At 36.6% G+C, this 18,225-nt stretch overlaps 1 protein-coding gene across 1 annotated transcript; it reads right to left on the bottom strand.

Moving 5' to 3' along the window:
• Positions 1 to 215: 215 nt before the first annotated feature.
• Positions 216 to 17,112, bottom strand: map3k9 (mitogen-activated protein kinase kinase kinase 9). Its single transcript, XM_073834906.1, has 11 exons — positions 16,505 to 17,112; positions 13,460 to 13,873; positions 10,268 to 10,448; positions 7,020 to 7,168; positions 6,096 to 6,271; positions 4,739 to 4,979; positions 4,448 to 4,570; positions 4,217 to 4,340; positions 4,011 to 4,123; positions 2,163 to 2,891; positions 216 to 1,239 (listed from the first exon to the last, which is right to left on the bottom strand). Exons 1-11 carry the CDS (start codon positions 16,884 to 16,886, stop codon positions 839 to 841), a joined length of 3,033 nt encoding a protein of 1,010 aa, XP_073691007.1. The 5' UTR covers positions 16,887 to 17,112; the 3' UTR covers positions 216 to 838.
• Positions 17,113 to 18,225: the final 1,113 nt, after the last annotated feature.

Raw genomic sequence — 18,225 nt, 5'->3', positions numbered from 1 at the left:
GCTGTCTGGTTTCAACCTGTGTCACGTGAACCATCATAGCGTGCACACAGTCTGCTCCAGTCCAGAGACACAATAACAATCATATGGATGACTCGGCGCAGACCACAAAACATATTAGACACATTTCAATTCTAAACAAAATACATTATTTTATATGGAAGAGATTGTGTCCGTCATACGCAATCAAATACGGCTTTACCGAGCTCAACGTCCCGCCCTGTCTTCCTGTTTCTGTTGAAATTACGTCAAAATAGAATAATGCTGCGTGTTTTAAAGCACTTCAGTGGACCTTTAAGAATGTTTAGATATTTGAACTGGAAAACCGGACAAAATACTGAGGAAGAAAATAGGGAGTGTATATTTGTGTGTTAAAAATCTGTAATACTGAACTGAATATTGAATAGTTTAGACCAGAACAGCATATGCATTTTGCAAAAACCAAGCACCTTTGGTTTATGCTGGGTAATTAGTCCTTATCACTACGATCTGTTCTTAATATAGCGAATACTTACATACCCTACTGAAAATCAAAAACATTTCAAACCAGACCAAATTGCTTTGCTGGTCTTAGTTGGTCTTCTAGTCCAGTTGGTCTGTTGGCTGGTTTAAGAGGCCACTTGGGTGACCATCTGACCACCCAGCTAGCTTGACCAGACTGGGAGACTGTCTTAAACCAGCAAAAAGCATCTTAAACCTTAAGCTTGCTAAGATAAGCAAACCATCTTAGTCTGGTTTAGGAAGTTTTTTTTTCTTTTTTCTCCAGGATATCTAGAGCTCCCCTTGCATTGACTTAACAGTGTAAGTGCTACATCTGAAACCAAGTGGGTGAGGGATGAAATCAGGAGCAAAACCCTGGTCGTACTCTGTAAGGTGAGTCTCTGGAATCTGATGATAGAGGCCGTGTCCCATCCCTGTATTGTCCTTCATCCTGTTGGTCCAAAAGGCTGTCATTCACCCAGGGGGAACAGGGGGTTGGTGGTTCCATTGGAGTGGGCAAGACAGCCATACCTCCTCCAAATTCCACAGTGGATGGGGTTTCAGTGCTGGATGTGTGAGCGGGAGATTCTCCCCACTGGGATCCACAGCGAGCTCGTGGACAGGGACGGGGCCTAGCCAGGAAGTCCAGAGTCTTGGGGCGCTCAGGTTGAAAGCGTCGACGTGGCGTAGGTGGGAAGATGAGATTTGGATCTGGAAGACGGGGCACCTCTGAGGGGTCCTCACTTAAGTTCCACGGAGTCACTGTACATATTACATCACAAAAGGCACAAAGAGAAAATAAATTATAGCTACAAACTGAATCATTTTCTGTTAAAGGAATTCAAATTGTATTAACTGATGCATTTATTTGATCCAAAGTACAGCAAAAACAGTACAATTTTGAATTTTTTTTAGTATTTTACTATGTTTTCTATTTGAATATATTTTAAAATGTAATTTATTCCTGTGGTTTCAAAGCTGAATTTTAGCATAATTTCTCCAGTCACATGATCCTTTAAAAATCATAGAGTAGCAATCATAGAATAGAGTGGACTTTTTTTCAGGTTTCCTTGATGAACAGAAAGTTCACTCAACTGTTTTAAATATTGATGATAATAATAATAATAATAATAATAATAATAATAATAATAATAATAATAATAATAATAATAACAATAATATTAACAAAATGTTTCTTGAACAGCAAATCAGCATATTAGGATGATTTCTGAAGGATCATGTGACACTGAAGACTGGAGTAATGATGCTAAAAAATTAGCTTTGATCACAGGAATAAATTATACTTTAAAATATATTCAAATAGAAAGCAGTTATTTTAAATAGTTAAAATATTTCACAATATTACTGCTTTTGCTGTATTTTGGATCAAATAAATGCAGGGTTGGTGAGCAGAAGAAAATTTCTTTAAAAAAACTTTTGACTGGTAGTGTACATTATATTATTTATATATTTAATATATTATAAACTATATAATCATTTATACTTGTAATTATTTATACTAAAATATATTAATATATATTTTATTTTATAATATATTTTTGTTTATTAATATGAATTAATATGATAATTAAGGAATTAATATTAAATATAATTAATATAATGTTATAATTAAAGAATTGTGAACTATAAACACAGTTCACTCTAAAGATCCAGAAGTTTATCACCTGTTGTTTTGGAGGGTGTGCTAGGGGTGGGATTGTGGTTGTTATGGACAGGTTGGCACCCTGTCTTTATTGCGCCATCTGAAGGTGTGCGATGAAGCCTGCAGGCGGCACTGGGCGCAGAGGGCACGTGTGTGGGTGTCAGAGACTGTCGAGGGTGGCGTTTAAAGCTCTCTAGGTGGGTGTTGACCAGTGGGTTCAGAGGAGGCGGGGTTTGTCCAGGGGGCGGGGCATGGGGCGTATGTGGGCGGAGCACAAACAGCTCTTCACTGTCGGAGCGCAGAAGAGAACGGGTTGAGTTACAATCAGACACAGAAGAAATCGACAGAAGTGTGAGGGACGTGGGCAGAGGGGGAGGGCGCCGAGGGCTTTCCCGTTTGAAGAGTTTGCGTGTGGGTGGGCTTGCGCCACGACTTTGAACCCCGCTACGGTGGAACAGCCCTTCCCATCGCGGACGTACACTCTCTTCCACACGCATTAGGTCCAGTAGATTTTGACCTAAACCGACAGCAGCCAGAGCTGCCCCGCAGCCCAGCAACACTAGTTCTGATCTACGGCTGCCACTGGGGCTCCGCCGCGTGTAACTGGGGGAAACGTCAGCAGCCATTCCAGTCGTGCTGCTCTCCATGCCGTAACTCTCCACAGCGGGTCCATCCCTGTGGAACGGGATGCAGAGGTATGATTGGCCAGGGGAGTCACATGACTCTGATGGGAAGCAGCAGTCCTCATTTTCTACAGAGAGAGAAAGAGACAGGTGATGGGAGAAATATTTCACAAAGTTGCACCATTTCCAGTCTTTACAACTTGTCAGTTACTTGATGACGTTTTTTGATTTATGTCTTTTTTTAATGGTTCTTTGTTGGTAATATGCTAATATAAATAAATCTGTGACATTTCTGTGACATTTCAACCTAGTTATGTGAGCTTAAACTGGTCTGTTATTAGTGAGATGATGATGTCAAGATAATGAAAATATTTCATCAGCATGATGCAGTGACAGCACAATTTCAGTGTTATGTGATTGAAAGCATCTACTTAGCAATGACAGTTTGACAGAGTTGGGCAAAAATTGGAATTTATACTGGAATGACTGGAAAAGGAATTTACTGGATTGTTAACACTGATTCATTTCTACCAATTTATTATTTGATAGATAGAATTTATCTTTTTAATTAAACCTTCTAGCAAGGGATAGTTCACCCAAAAATGAAAATTCTGTCATTAATTTATTATTATTATTTGGAACTTCATGTCGTTCCAAACCTGAAAGACCTTCATTCATTTCATAACACAAATTAAGATTTTTTGATAAAATTCAAGAGCATTTTGACCCTCCGTAGCTAACTGACACATTCAAGGCCCTGAAAGGTAGTGAGGTGGTCCAACTGTAATTTTACTTTATTCAACAATTTCTTCTCTTCTGTGTCAGACTTTGACGTGCGTTCATGACAGTATGACAAGAAATTGTTGAATAAACAATCAATTGTCATTTTTGTTCTCGTTACTTTATAAAATTAAGTTTGAACCACTGCTGTCACATGGACTATTTTATCAATGTCCTTACTATCCTTCTGGGCCTTGAACATGGTAGTATGCAGAGTCAGAAAGCTCTTGGATTTCATCAAAATTATCTTAATTTGTGTTATGAAATGAATGAAGGTCTTACAGGTTTGGAACAACATGACGGGGGAGTAATTATTAACAGAATTTACATTTTTGGCTGAACTAACCCTTTCATTGCATCAGTAATATTGTGAATGCAACAAGGATGCAGTATGGGTAGATTCCAAGTGGAAAACATTCAGAATTGTCAATAAAGATGCCAAACATCAAGTGTAATGCGATTGTTACCAGTCTCAGCCAGGCTGCACACGCCAGGAACAGCGGGACTGTGTCTAGGGGAACGTCGCAGGTTTGGAGCACTGCAGGAACGCTGGCGACTGCCCTCTTTAGGAGTCCTCAAACTGAGTGAGGAACACATGCACGTAGAAGTTTGTGATTCTATAAACATTTGGTGAAAATTTATGCTTTGTTTAGAAACACACATACAAGCACACCTCTCATCAGCACTGTGTTCCCTTTGCGTTCTTCCTTTCTTGCGTGAAGTCTTCCTCTCCTCCTCTTCGTCATACTGGAATGCAGCATTACGACCCCAGGCTTGACCTCCAACCCCAGGGGTCACTGTAAGCATGTAGGATGTTCCATATTAGAAACCTGACAGTATATAGACCCAAACAAACATTCACAGTAATGTACACAACATCATTCAGATGCATGAACACACATACACTGGATCGCTCGGAGGCGTGGCAAAACAGGGGGGCTGCTTGGAGGGGTGGAGTTACTGCCCAGTATGCTCCGCCTTCTGTCTAAAGAAGGAGAAGCTTGGACTGTAATCTTATGCTGGAAATCTGAAACACAAACATACCATTATATACACAAACATTCACATTACATACACTTGCACAAATGCTATAAATTTAAGAGCAAGCTTAATCAAATGTGAATTAAATCTTATTCGCTTCACATGAGTAGTGCTATTTGTATGATGCATTCATTTAATACTATGAAATACTAACCAGAAGGCAGGCTGATGCGGTTCCCGTCACGCAGTTTGAGTCGACTGCGTCTGAACTTTCCATGCCGGTTTTGAACTCGTGGTTTCTCCTGGTACAGCTGGTGAATGATGACATTGAGCTCTCGCTCCAGAATGTGAATTTCTCTCTCTGCCAGTTCTTGTTCCCGCCGCCGTAAAGCCTCTTCTTGGTACTTCTGCTGTAGAGCTGCACGACTCAGTTCCTCCTCCCAGGATCTCAACTCCTACAGCAAAAACGAGAACTTGAGAGATCCAACTTACTCATTCTGTTCTATGTAGTGTGTAGAATCTGGTCAATTTATCTGGCTCTCATCCATTAAGGAGTTTAATGAGCATTATGTCCTACTGATTTTGGAACCACCACAACAGTGAGTTTAACAAAGATTAGAATGCAAATAATATGTTTACTAAATCTTCTGACTGCGATGTTCTGGTACTTTTTCTAATTAATATTTTTCTAGTTGAAATTAAAGATTATTTCACTTTAACTTTTATTTAGCAAGTGTGTGTGTAATTTAAGATTTAAAAAAAAATGAATACTTTCATTTAGTAAGGATGCATTAAATGGATCAAATATGTGACAGTAAAGACATTTATAATGTTACAGAAGATCTTTATCTCAAATAAATATTTTCCTTTTGTACTTTCTATATCAAAGAATCATGAATGTATCACAGCTTCTATAAAAATATTAAGTAGCACAGGAATTAATAGGATTTTAAAATATAATAAAACAGAACATTTTAATGTTTTAAACAGTAAAATTATTTCACAACATTCACAATATTACTGTTTTTACTGTATTTGTGATCAAATAAATGCTGCCTTGATGAGCATAAGACTCAAAATTTGATTTGTATATGTATGTTCACTACCAGTCAAAAGATTTTGAACAGTAATGTTTTTTATAGAAGTCTCTATATTTAATCCAAAGTATGATTACTTTATGATTAAATCCAAAGTACAGAAAAAACTGTAACATTTTTAAATATTTTTACTATTTAAAAAATAACTGTTTTCTATTTGAATATATTTTAAAATGTAATTTATTCATCTGATTTCAAAGCTGAATTTTTAGCATTATTACTCCAGTCACATGGCCCTTCAGAAATCATTCTATTATTCGGATTTGCTGCTCAAAAACATTTATTATTATTATTATTTTGTTGAAAACAGCTGAGTATAATTTTTCAGGTTTCTTTAATGAATAGAAAATACAAAGGTTTTCTTTGAGGCATTGTGTTTGGATTAGTCAGTAGTATCTATGTATTACTTATAGCTTTATCATAAAAACTTTTTTAATATGTCCTCATTTAGACAGCTTTTGAGAGCATGTAAACCTTCTCTTTGGCTCTGAGCTGGTCGAACATCTCCTGAACCTCCAGCTTCCAGTCATCCTGCAGCGATTGGAAGGATTCTGCCGGCATTTCAAAGAAGCCCGACTCCTCGATAGCCGTCAGCTGGTCTAGAATACTGGTGAAGGGGGGTCGAGCATGAGGGTCCACATTCCAACAGTCTACAGCAGATGAGAGAAAAACAAACACAGACAGACAGTCAGCTGAAAACAATGACAGCTGAGCACTCAGAGTTGGGGTGCGGGTAGGACAATAAGCCTTTTGATTATTCATTTTCATTTCAATTTAAATTACCATTGTACATAAGATAAATATACAAGCATCCTAACAGTATTTTATTGTGAATTTCTGGCAACCACACCTGCCAGTTTTTTATGTTACTTAAATTATGATTTTTTTTGGAGGGCAAGTAAATGATGACAGACTTTTAATTTAGTTACACACACTTCTTAAAGGGACAGTTCACCCAAAAATGAAAATTCTGTCATTAATTACTCTCACGTCGTTCCAAACACCCAAGACCTTCGTTCCTCTTCCGAACACTATAAATGGATAACAGGTACTGTACATCCATCGAAGTGAAGAAATTGTTGAATTAAGTTGTTATTTTTGTTTTCTTCACACACAAATCATATTCTCGTAGCTTTATAACATTACGATTGAACCACTGATGTCACATGGACTATTTTAATGATGTCCTCACTGCCTTTCTGAACCGTAAACATGTCAGTTGTGTTGCTGTCTATGCAGGGTCAGAAAGCTCTCGGATTTCATCAAAAATATCTTAATCTGTGTTACAAAGATCAACAAAGGTCTTACGGGATTGGAACAGAATTTTCATTTTTGAGTGAACTATCCTTTTTAAGTTAATAAGTTACACTGGAACTGCTATATAAGAGATTTTCATACCTTCCATCAGACGGGCAAATGGCTCAGGACAGGTGGAGGGGATCGGCAGAGCCAGTTTGTTCATGGCCACACCATAAGCTACCGCCAGACCATCAATACCACGAAATGGCACCTCTCCCGTCAGCAGCTCCCACAGCAAAACTCCATAACTGAGAGAAAGACACATACACACACACACATGTTGGGTTTACATGTTTTATGGGGACATTCCATAGGCGTAATGGTTTTTATACTGTACAAACCGTACTTTCTATCGCCCTACACCTACCCTACACCTAAACCTAGCCCTCACAGGAGATTGTGCACACTTTTACTTCCTCAAAAAAACTCATTGTGCATGATTTATAAGACTGTTTCCTCATGGGGACCTGAGAAATGTCCCCACAAGGTCAAAATCTACTGGTATTCCTATCCTTGTGGGGACATTTGGTCCCCACAACGTGATGAATACCAGGTACACACACGCACGCACGCACGCACGCACGCACGCACGCACGCACGCACGCACGCACGCACGCACGCACGCACGCACACACACACACACACAGAGTTTGAAGTTTAAACATGGCTACTAACATAACAAGCTGTCACCAACATTTTTTGTGCAAGGACTAGCAGAATCTTATAAAACAGCAACACTATAAAATGGATGACAGGTATTGTTTTCCAAAGTAAACAAAAAATCCCTGTATTAACATTTCAAAGTCTGTCTTTGTAGCATCATATTCTTTCAAATGTAAAATATAGCGGCCAACTGGGCAAAAAATGTTGCCTTGTTGACAGTCTGACAGAAACCTAAAAGAAAAGATGGAAAGACATCAGCATATATATAGTTTAAAACCCTTTAAAAATAGTATAAATGATAAATATTACTATAGATTTCAAGCTCTAGTTACAGTAACAGTGAATCAAATAGAGTACAACCAACTGGTTCTGCAGTCATACACACACACACACACACACACACACACACACACACACACACACACAACACAAACACATCTCACCTTGTCAATGTAGGTACAGAGAACAAAGAATCCAAAGAACCACAGAGCTTTGACAAGTATTGAGAAGATTTCTATTTTTATCTCTTTACTATCCATCCCTCCCCTTCTGTACTCTGTAATCAAGACTTGTGATGAGAAGCTAAATTCAGACACTAATAGCTAAGCACAGCACAGCACCAAACAACACACAGACCAGCCTCAGAAACTGGGCTAATGACACCATTTGTTTGTTACCATGGTAACCAAAACCTTCATTGGACACTGCCATCTGTGACCTATGGTTTGGCCAACAAAACTATACTATGGCTGTACAATTTGTGCTACAACTGTATGATTTGCTCCCATTATTATGTATTCCATTATGACTTTAATAACCACATGGCTTGTATTCAGTATATTATTTAGTATTTATATAGTATTATCAGGGCGAGGCAGCCAAGTGATGCAGTGTCCCCTTAAAAAGAAAAACAAATTGTAGTACAAAAATAAAAACACTAATATTACAAAATATAACATTAAAAAGTGTATAAATCACTCATTTATCTGGAGAAACATTGTCCAACAGTGACACCAGCAGGTGTTACAACCGGGTGTCTTGCCTCCTCTGACCCCATTGAGTTTTAACAGACCCTGCGATATGATTGGATATGACTGGTTTTGTTCAGCTGTGATTGGTTCATGCTAACTTGATGAAATTTATACTTGCCTTTAATAAATATAATATTGATTACATTTATAATGTAAAAATAATTTATAATAGTTTTTTCTTTTTAATTAAACCTAGAAAATTTTACATAAATGTACATTTAATAAAAAAAGTAGTACTGAGGTTTTGTGGGTATCTGCCCAAATAAAAGACAACATTTATAAATGTTAGCATTGTAATTTTATTGTTGTTCTGCAAGATAAAATAAAAAAGTAAGACAAAAATAATGCTAATAATAATCATTAAAATAGCTCTATTAATAGATTTATTATAACATTCTCCTTTGCTCAGCAAGGCTACATTTATTTGTATATTAAAAAACGCATGCCTGATTCAGGAATGGGGTCTTAAAAATAATCAAAGAATATTATTTTACTAACTTATTCATTTTAAGTTAAATTGTGCTTTGTTGATGGGCTATAATGTCTACTAGAATGTTAAAAATGTTCAGTCTTTAGTAAATATTTTAAAATTGTTGTTTGGTAATTATTGTTTTATTTATTTATTTATTTATTTTGAAAAGCAAGACAAAACTGTAAAAAGTACGTTTTGGCTATTTAATTTATGCAATGGTGAAAAATTTGCAAAATACATGGGGGAAAAAACACAAAAAAACGTGCCTTCGGCCTAGTGTTTAATTTTGTTTGGCTTTGGCTAAGAATTTTTATTTCGGTGCATCCCTAATATATAAATATATTTATATTGGTCAAAGATGTTAAAATGTCCACAATAAATGTAAGTAAAGTGACTACTTTTAAGGTTTCAAATAAGTTTCTGGACAATAAAATGTCAAAATTTGGTTGAAATAATGTTACATTGTCATTCAGTATAACACAATATTTATGTAAAAATTCAAACAACGTGCCGTGCTTATTCTGACTTGTACATATTAAAATATAAGAATTTTTGAATGAATATAAAAATCTTACTGACAAATGGGCAAATTTTTTAAATTTGTTTACTAATACTAATTAGTATTTGGGGTGAAAGTAATTTGTCTTTTAATATGTCATATATTGATTTTTGTTTTGTTGCCTAGTGATTTTAGTGATTTTAGATGATTTTACCGCTCAAACCAGTTTTACTTCAGTTAGTTGTCAAGGCATTTTTAACTTTCTTTTTTTTATCATATATTTATATTTTATTTTGTTTCCATTTAAAAAAAATATTGTAATAGTTTTAGTTAACAATAACAGCACTTCTATTATTCTTTGATTATGCAAATTACAGTAACTACAGACTAATCAAAACCTAAGCCTACTTTTTCCATTTTTATTTCATAATTTAGACATTCTTTAAACTTTTATAAACAATATGTTCTTGAAGAAGTCCCGAATAGGATTAAAATTTACTTTAACCTATTTCACTGCATTTCTGGAGAATTTTGTAATTTTTTAAAAACCTTTTTTAATAAGGTTACACAGGGACAGTACGAGATGTTGAAGCCTTGCCAAGATGGCTGCCCCGTGGAATGACTTGCCTTTGCTGTAGCTAGTCACAAACACACACACTTACACACATTTCTTGGTGCCCACCTCCAAACATCACTGCCCTTGGAGAAGGTCGAGGAGCGAATGACCTCAGGAGCCATCCAGGCGTACGTCCCCGCCGCACTCATCTTCGTGGTCCGATGCCACTCGCGAGCCAAACCAAAATCTGTCACCTTCAGCGTCTTGTTGCTCAGATCATCGTTCTCTATGCGTTCCAGAATCAGAACTGTGGGGCAGAGATAAAGGCAATAATGATGATTAAGTACATGAAACAGAGGTTACTATGACTACAGCATTTGATTGACAGGCAGCTTTGTAAAGGAGCTGTCCACCAGAGTGGTGCTGAATTGGTCAAAGCTTTCACTGTAACAACTTTACCAACTCTAAACCTCATTAGAACACAGTAGTGCAAGAATGGAAAAGGTTATGAGTCAAATCCAGTGATATGTGGTTTTATTTGCTACATCTTGGCTGTAAGATTCTGTGTTTTTATCTAAGTTTGTGCTGTTAAAATTAGCTGACTTTGTTTTTCCACAACACAACCAATGAAAAGCTTAGAGACTTATTTTTGAACTACAGCATCCAATTGTCTGCAAGATCCTATGCTAATCATATTCGAGTGTCCTATGAGAGCCCTGGATATGTTTTGAGTAGCCAATCGAGTGGCAGGGAGTGAAGGTGATTGCAAATCCTCTGTAATACGCTTTGGGTTTAGAGGATCCAATCAGACAAGTCAACTGCCAAACACAGGATTACAAACCACTTACACACTCAGAGAGCCAATACACCAGCCAAGCCCTCCAGCTACAAAAATACACGCCTTCTATGCACAATACTATACAAACCACTGACACAAACAACCACACACACATGAAAACAAAAGCAGACTATGAAAGAGCTGCATATTTTAGTGGTTTTTAAATTGGGGACAGCAAAGCAGTGTTTGGGAAAATTTAACAGAAATAAATAAGGATTTTGCAAAATGTTCTTTTTCAGGTTGTCGAAGATATCATGTTAACTTTAGATATTAAATACATTTTTAACATATTAAACTTAGAGGGAAAAATTGAGGAAAAAAAATAAGATTTTGCAAAATGTATTTTTAAAGGTTGTCAATGATACTATCTTAACTTTAGACATTAAATATATTATTAAGTATAATAAAGATATTAGTGAAAAATTAGGGAAAAAAAGATTAAGTGAAATTCATTTTTAAGGTTGTAAAAGTTGTTAACCTAAACAAGTTAATTTAAGATATAAAACATTTTATTAAATATATGAAAGATATAAAAGGGAGATTTTAGAAAAAAAGGATTTTGCAAAATGTACTTTTTAAGGTTGTCAGAGTTAACCTCAGATATGAAATGTTTTAAACATATTAAAAATATTTAGCAAATTGCATTTTTTAGGGTTGTACAAATATTTTAATACATTTATTAAAGATGTAAGGAAAATTTTAGAAATAATGATCAATGTTACCATGTTAACTTCAGATGTTAAATATCAGATTATCTTACAATTAAATATGCTAAAAAAATGTATGAATAATAATTAATTTGAGATTATTACTGTTTTATTTTCATTTTTAAACACTTATTAAAAAGCAAATTATACTAAATGTAAAGGTTTATATCTGACATTACTCTAATATTGGGTAGAACAAAAGTTAAAATATAGTGGGTAGAAAAATATGTCAACAAATGATTTTATCCTATTAATTAATTTATTTCGGAAACAACATGCAATACCAGTCAAAAATTTTTGAACAGTAAGATTATTTATGTTTTTTTTTTAAGAAATATTTTTTGCTCACCAGTCCTGCATTTATTTGATCCAAAGTACATCAAAACAGCACATCTTTTAAATAATTTACTATTTAAAATAACTGTTTTCTATTTGAATATATTTTTAAAATGTAATTTATTTCTGTGATTTCAAAGCTGAATTTTTAGCATCACTACTCCAGTCACATGATCTTTTAGAAATCATTCTAATATTCTGATTTGCTGCTCAAAAAACATTTATTATTATTTTATTATTTTATTATGTTGAAAACAGCTGAATTTTTTCAGGTTTCTTTGATGAATAGAAAGTTCAGAAAAACAGCATTTATCTGAAATAGAAATCTTTTGTAACATTATAAATGTCTTTATCATCACTTCTGATCAATTTAAGGCATTTAATGGCATAGTGTATAATGTTATAAAAGCTTTCTATTTCAGATAAATGCTGATCTTTGGATCTTTCTATTCATCAAAGAATCCTGAACAAATGTACTCAACTGTTTTAAATATTGATAATAATAATAATAATAATAATAATAATAATAATAATAATAATAATAATAATAATAATAATAATAATAATAATAATAAATGCATTTGAATAATTTCTGAAGGATCATGTGACACTGAGGACAGAAGTAATGATGCTGAAAATTTTGGTTTGATCACAGGAATAAATTACATTTTAAAATATATTCAAATATTTTAAAAAGTAAAAATATTTCAAAATGTCAGAGTTTTTGCTGTACTTTGGGACAAATGAAAGCAGGCTTGGTGATCAGTAAAGACTTCTTTAAAAACATTTCTGTCAGGACCACTATCGTCAAAATGATAGACATTAGCATACAATTTTGATTTGCCGGGGTAGTTCTGTTCTGGCACAACTCCCTGCCCATTCATGCAGCATGTCATGAATGAGCAGGGAGAGCAGCAATAATAACCCCCCAGGGTAAACAGAACAGAACAAGCAGATATCATTAATGTACTTAATGATATTTAAGTGTAACACATAGTTTGAGATAAAAGGAGACTGATTCAAGTGGAATCAGTAAGCCAGGTCCTGACTGTCGCAAAAGGAGGAGTTGGGGATGGGGGAGGGTGTTTGCTCCTGAGCAAGCGAAAAAGCTACTGAATAATACTAAATGCAGCTTATATATAAATGCTGTGATAGGAGTAGCATTCCTATAGGTAGATGTGATCAGCTGAGAGTCAGCTGATGCAAGCCTGACTCACGTGACCTGCCAGAACTAACGCTAGAAGCTTAATTAAAAATCTTACTGTTCAAAAACTTTTGACTGGTAGTGTATATTCTCTTTATAATATTATGCAGATTATTTTCCTCTATGAAATTGTATGGCTGGCATAATATTTTAGGAAGAGATCATAATAATTTGGGGTTAGCACTTGAAAAAAACCCTGGCATAAGGTCTAATAATGTTGACAGATGTCTTACTGTTGCTGGACTTGAGGTCTCTGTGGATGACGGGTACGATGGCCTGGCAGTGCAGGTACAGCATGGCTCTTGCGATCTGTACCGCCCAGTCCACTAGCGTGTGCGGAGGGATGCGTTTCCCAGCCAGGGCCCGGTTGAGCGGACCACCTCGGGCGTATTCCATTACCAGGCAGAGGTTGGGCTCCTGCAGGCACATTCCTAGAAGGCCCATGATGTTAGGGTGTGTCAGCATGGCGAAGAGCTTGGCCTCCTGACGGACACTCTCCAGCGTCTGTGACACATCCTCATCAGGGTCCCGCCGAGCGGCTTTCACCGCCACCTCCTTCCCTTTCCAAATGGCACGGTACACTTTTCCAAAACCTCCAACGCCGATCATTTCCTCCAGCGCCAGCTCACTGAAATCTATCTGGAGCACTAAAGAGAAAGAGAGAATATAGGTTAACACTGGAACAGATGTGTCGTATTTACTAGTTACACTGCTGGTCGAAAGTTTGAAATAGATTTTTTTATATTTTTGAAATCTTTAATGCTCTCCAAGGCTGCAGTCAGTTGATCAAAAATCTTACCTTCCCTACACTTTTGAATAGTAGTGTTTCCACAAATAAATTGAGAAGCAAAAGCTTCTCAGCATTTTTGAGTGTTTGAACCCATTCCAACAATGACTGTATGATTTTGAGATCCATCTTTTCACACTGACAACTCATGAGGAACTCATATGCAACTATTACAGAAGGTTCAAACGCTCACTGATGCTCCAGAAGGAAACACAATGCATTAAGAGCCAGGGGGTAAAAACTTTTGAATTTGAAGATTAGGGTAAATTTAACTTATTGTGTCTTCTGGGGAACATTTAAGTATCTTCTGTAGCTTCTAAAGGGCAGTAATGCAAAAAATATGATATTTAGGCAAAATAAGAAAAATGTACACATGTTTACACCGTCAAAAGTTTACACCCCTGGCTCTTAATGCATCGTTTTTCCTTCTGAAGCATCAGTGAGCGTTTCAACCTTCTGTAATAGTTGCATATGAGTCTCTCAGTTGTCCTCAGTGTGAAAAGATGGATCTCACAATCATAGAGTCATTGTTGGAAAGGGTTCAAATACACAAAAATGCAGAAAAACCAAAGAATTTCTGGGACCTGAAGAATTTTTCTGAAGAACAGCGGGCAGTTTAACTGTTCAGGACAAACAAGGGACTCATGAACAACTATGACTAAACAACAACAACAAAAAAAAATCATTCAGATTACAACACAGTATTAAGAATCAAGTGTATGTAAACTTTTGAATGGCATCATTTTTATAAATTCAACAATTTTTTTTTCTCTTGTGGACTATATATGTACATATTTCATGTGATCTTATTCAGGTCAGTACTAAAAAAATAACATGCATTTAGTACAATCCGTCTTATTTTTGTAAAACAATTAACATTTTGCAGATTCTGCAAGGTGTGTTTTTCCATCTAGGAACAGATAGTGTGATTCATCATGATTATTTTATGTACATGAAAACAAAAAAAAAAAAACTTCTGATTTATGCACCATTCATATGAGTAACAGCTCAAATGCCTGACATATTCAGGCAGAAGGCAGCCAGCATTAATCTGCAAAAAGCAGATTCACACTGTAGGATATGTGCTGTAAAAATGATGGCTGACGTGGGAGAAAGTGGAAAGCAGTAAAACAAAGATGTGCGTGCGATCGACTCTCCCCGGCCGCCGGGATGACAGTGTGTCTGGGCCACTGTGTCTCTTATTAATATTGCAGTTGGCAAGAAGCACATGATAAAAAGTAGGCCAGCAGCTATTCAGGAAAAGCAGACGACCACCAGCAACACATGACATACGACTGACAACACAAGGGCACTCACACGATAGCAGAGAGCATGAGAGATGCAAAACAGAGCAGATATGCTTTCTCATCATAAGCACACAGCACAATAAAAACATAAAAACAAATAAAGGACCCCATATCAACAAATAGACTAAATGGCATAAATAATAAGGAAAAAACCTTGCTACCAATAAAATGTTTTACTGAGTCTGGTGTTAAATTCGAATCCAGATGAGCCTCATCACCCAAAATCAGTGCCTGGCTTCACTGCTGTGCTTGTATCTAAATGACAGCAAATCTTAATGTAAAATATATGTGATCCTTGACCACAAAACCAGTCATCGGTAGAACGAGTATATTCGTAGCAATAGCCAATAATACATTGTATGGGTCAAAATTCTTGATTTTTTATGCCAAAAATCTTACAATATTAAGTAAAGATCATGTTCCACTAAGATTTTTTGTCAATTTCCTACCGTAAATATATCAAACTTTTTGATTAGTAATATGCATGGCTAAGAACTTAATTTGGACAACTTTAAAGGTGATTTTCTCTTTTTTTTTTTTTTTTTTTGCACCCAGATTCCAGATTTTAAAATAGTTGTATCTCAGACAAATATGGTCCCATCCTAGCTTTCAGATGATGTATAAATCTCAATTTCAAAAAAATTGACCCTTATGACTGTTTTGTGGACCAGGGTCACATGTTGAAAAATGTCTTTGGAGCCCATTGACTTTCATTGTATGGACAATGTTGTTTGACTTTTAAAATATCTGTTTTTGTGTATTTAGGTGAACTGTTCCTTTAAGATTGTTTTAAGTTGTCTCTTAGGACAGCCGTTAGGCCTATGAGCTGGTTTTTGGAAAACGGGTGCTGGTCAACCAGCTAAACCAGCTGAACCATGTCTTGTTTGCTGGTCTTAGCTGGTCTTCCAGCCTGGTCAGTTGGCTGGATTTAAAGGTTTTTTTGGGACTTCTCAGCTCAGGTTGGGAGACCAGCTGAGCTCTATGCTGTTTAGCCACGAGGGAAAATCAGTAAACCATTTTAGATTGGTTTTAGGCTTTTTCCCCCTCAGTATATGAAGGATATCTGAAGCACAAGCTGTGTTGATATGATTATTGATTAGTGTGGGCCAAAACAACTAAACACAAAACATAAAGATGTTATGTTCACAGTGATGCTTTATGTACATATATATATGGTTACTCACAGTGTAACTGAGGCACCGAATAATCGCCATAGTCCTCCGGTGTGTCCCGAATCTTCTCCGAGATGCCGTTACTGCTCACGTAGTTACTAGGGAAAATACCGACCCGGTCTTCGATCATACCTGTCCACCACCCCTCATCCCCAGACACCAGCGAGTCCTTGGACAGCACCTCTACCCGATCCCCCTTCCTCAAACTGAGCTCATCCTCGGCGGTAGCCTCGTAATCGAACACGGCGGTCCAGTATCCGGCTCCGGACGGGGTCGCCGCCGCTGCAGGGCCAAACCCGAGGAGGCGAGCTCCCGGCCGGGGCTCTGCAGCTTCATCGCCGTCTTTGCAGTCCGGGCCGCCGCTGCTGTTAAAGGGGAAACTGAAAGCATCCATGCTGCCGATCCATAAGGACGACCCGGCCCGGTTCAGCTCCCTCACCTGCCGCAGAGCTCAAGACCGGGCGCAAAGCCGCAGCATAAGTAGCAACTAATCCGAGGAACCTCTCGCCTCAACGAGCTCCAGACCTGCAGCCCGTCTCATAAGAGACCGCTCCGGCTCGTTAAATGATCTTTCGGTCCCGAACATAAGGCACTTTTTGCGTTAATTGGCTACAACATTGTCCCGCACCCCTCATCCGCTCCTGAGCCAGCAGCACTCATCCCCTCCCAGTACTTGATTCCAGTGGTTTAACGTGTTAACGAATTCCTGATTGCTGCGTTTTGATTGGCGCAGCGGCGCATCAATCACGTCTCGCCTCTTTATAAGACCCACCCACTAAATCTCTTTCACAGCAAATGCGGGAGAATCATTTCAGCACCACGGGGCTGGACAGCGCACTACAGTAGAAAAAGGTTGAGTTGAAAGCAGAAAGATCAATACATTTCTATTTAACACAGCAAATAGTCCGAATTTCCATAAGAAGCTTGTTTTAGCACATTTTCTTCGAAAGGGACAAGGAGATCATCTTACAAAACGAGATTTGGGTTAGTTGTCACACATTTACACCAGTGAATAGCTTTCTGCACAGATACACTACCAGCGAAAGGTTTTTGAAGAGTGATTTTTAACTTTTTTTTTTTTTTTTTAAAGTCTCTTCTGCTCACCAAGCCTGCATTTATTTGATCCAAAGTACAGGAATTTTTTTTTTTTTTTACTGTATATATTTTTAAAATGTAATTTATTCCTGTGGTCAAAGCTAAATTTTCATCATCATTTCTCCAGACTTGTAACATGATCCTTCAGAAATCATTATATGTTGATTTGCTGTTCAGGAAACATAATATTTATTACTACTACTATAATAATAATAATAATAATTATTATTATTATTATTATTATTATTATCATCATCAGTATTTAAAACCGTTGAGTTATTTTTTTTTTTTCAGGGTTCTTTGAGGAATAGCAATCTCCAAAGATCAGCATTTATCAAAAAATAAATCATTTAAATGCATTTTTGTTACTGGAGTAACAATGCTGAAAATTCAGCTCTAAAGTCACAGGAATAAATTACATTTTAAAATATATTCAAATAGAAAACAGTTATTTTAAATAGGAAAAATATTTCTAAATTGTACCATTTTTGCTGTACTTTGGACCTAATAAATGCAGGCTTGGTGAGCAGAAGAGACTTCTTCTGTTTTGTGGTCCAGGGTCACATGTTGAAAAATGTCTTTTAAAATATCTCTTTTTGTGTTTCACATATATACTTTGGATCAAATAAATGCAGGCT

The sequence above is a fragment of the Garra rufa genome, chromosome 2 (assembly GCF_049309525.1).
Source record: "Garra rufa chromosome 2, GarRuf1.0, whole genome shotgun sequence".
NCBI classification, from domain to species: Eukaryota; Metazoa; Chordata; class Actinopteri; order Cypriniformes; family Cyprinidae; genus Garra; species Garra rufa.
This window is presented reverse-complemented; position numbering and strand designations above follow the sequence as displayed.

Excerpts from the sequence above, each read along its gene's own strand:
- map3k9 (XM_073834906.1), bottom strand. The coding sequence starts at position 16,886 with ATGGATGCTTTCAGTTTCCCCTTTAACAGCAGCGGCGGCCCGGACTGC. Across the intron at positions 13,874-16,504 it reads TTCGGTGCCTCAGTTACACT|TGCTCCAGATAGATTTCAGT; the intron begins GTGAGTAACCAT and ends CTTTCTCTTTAG. Across the intron at positions 4,124-4,216 it reads GAACACAGTGCTGATGAGAG|TTTGAGGACTCCTAAAGAGG; the intron begins GTGTGCTTGTAT and ends TTCCTCACTCAG.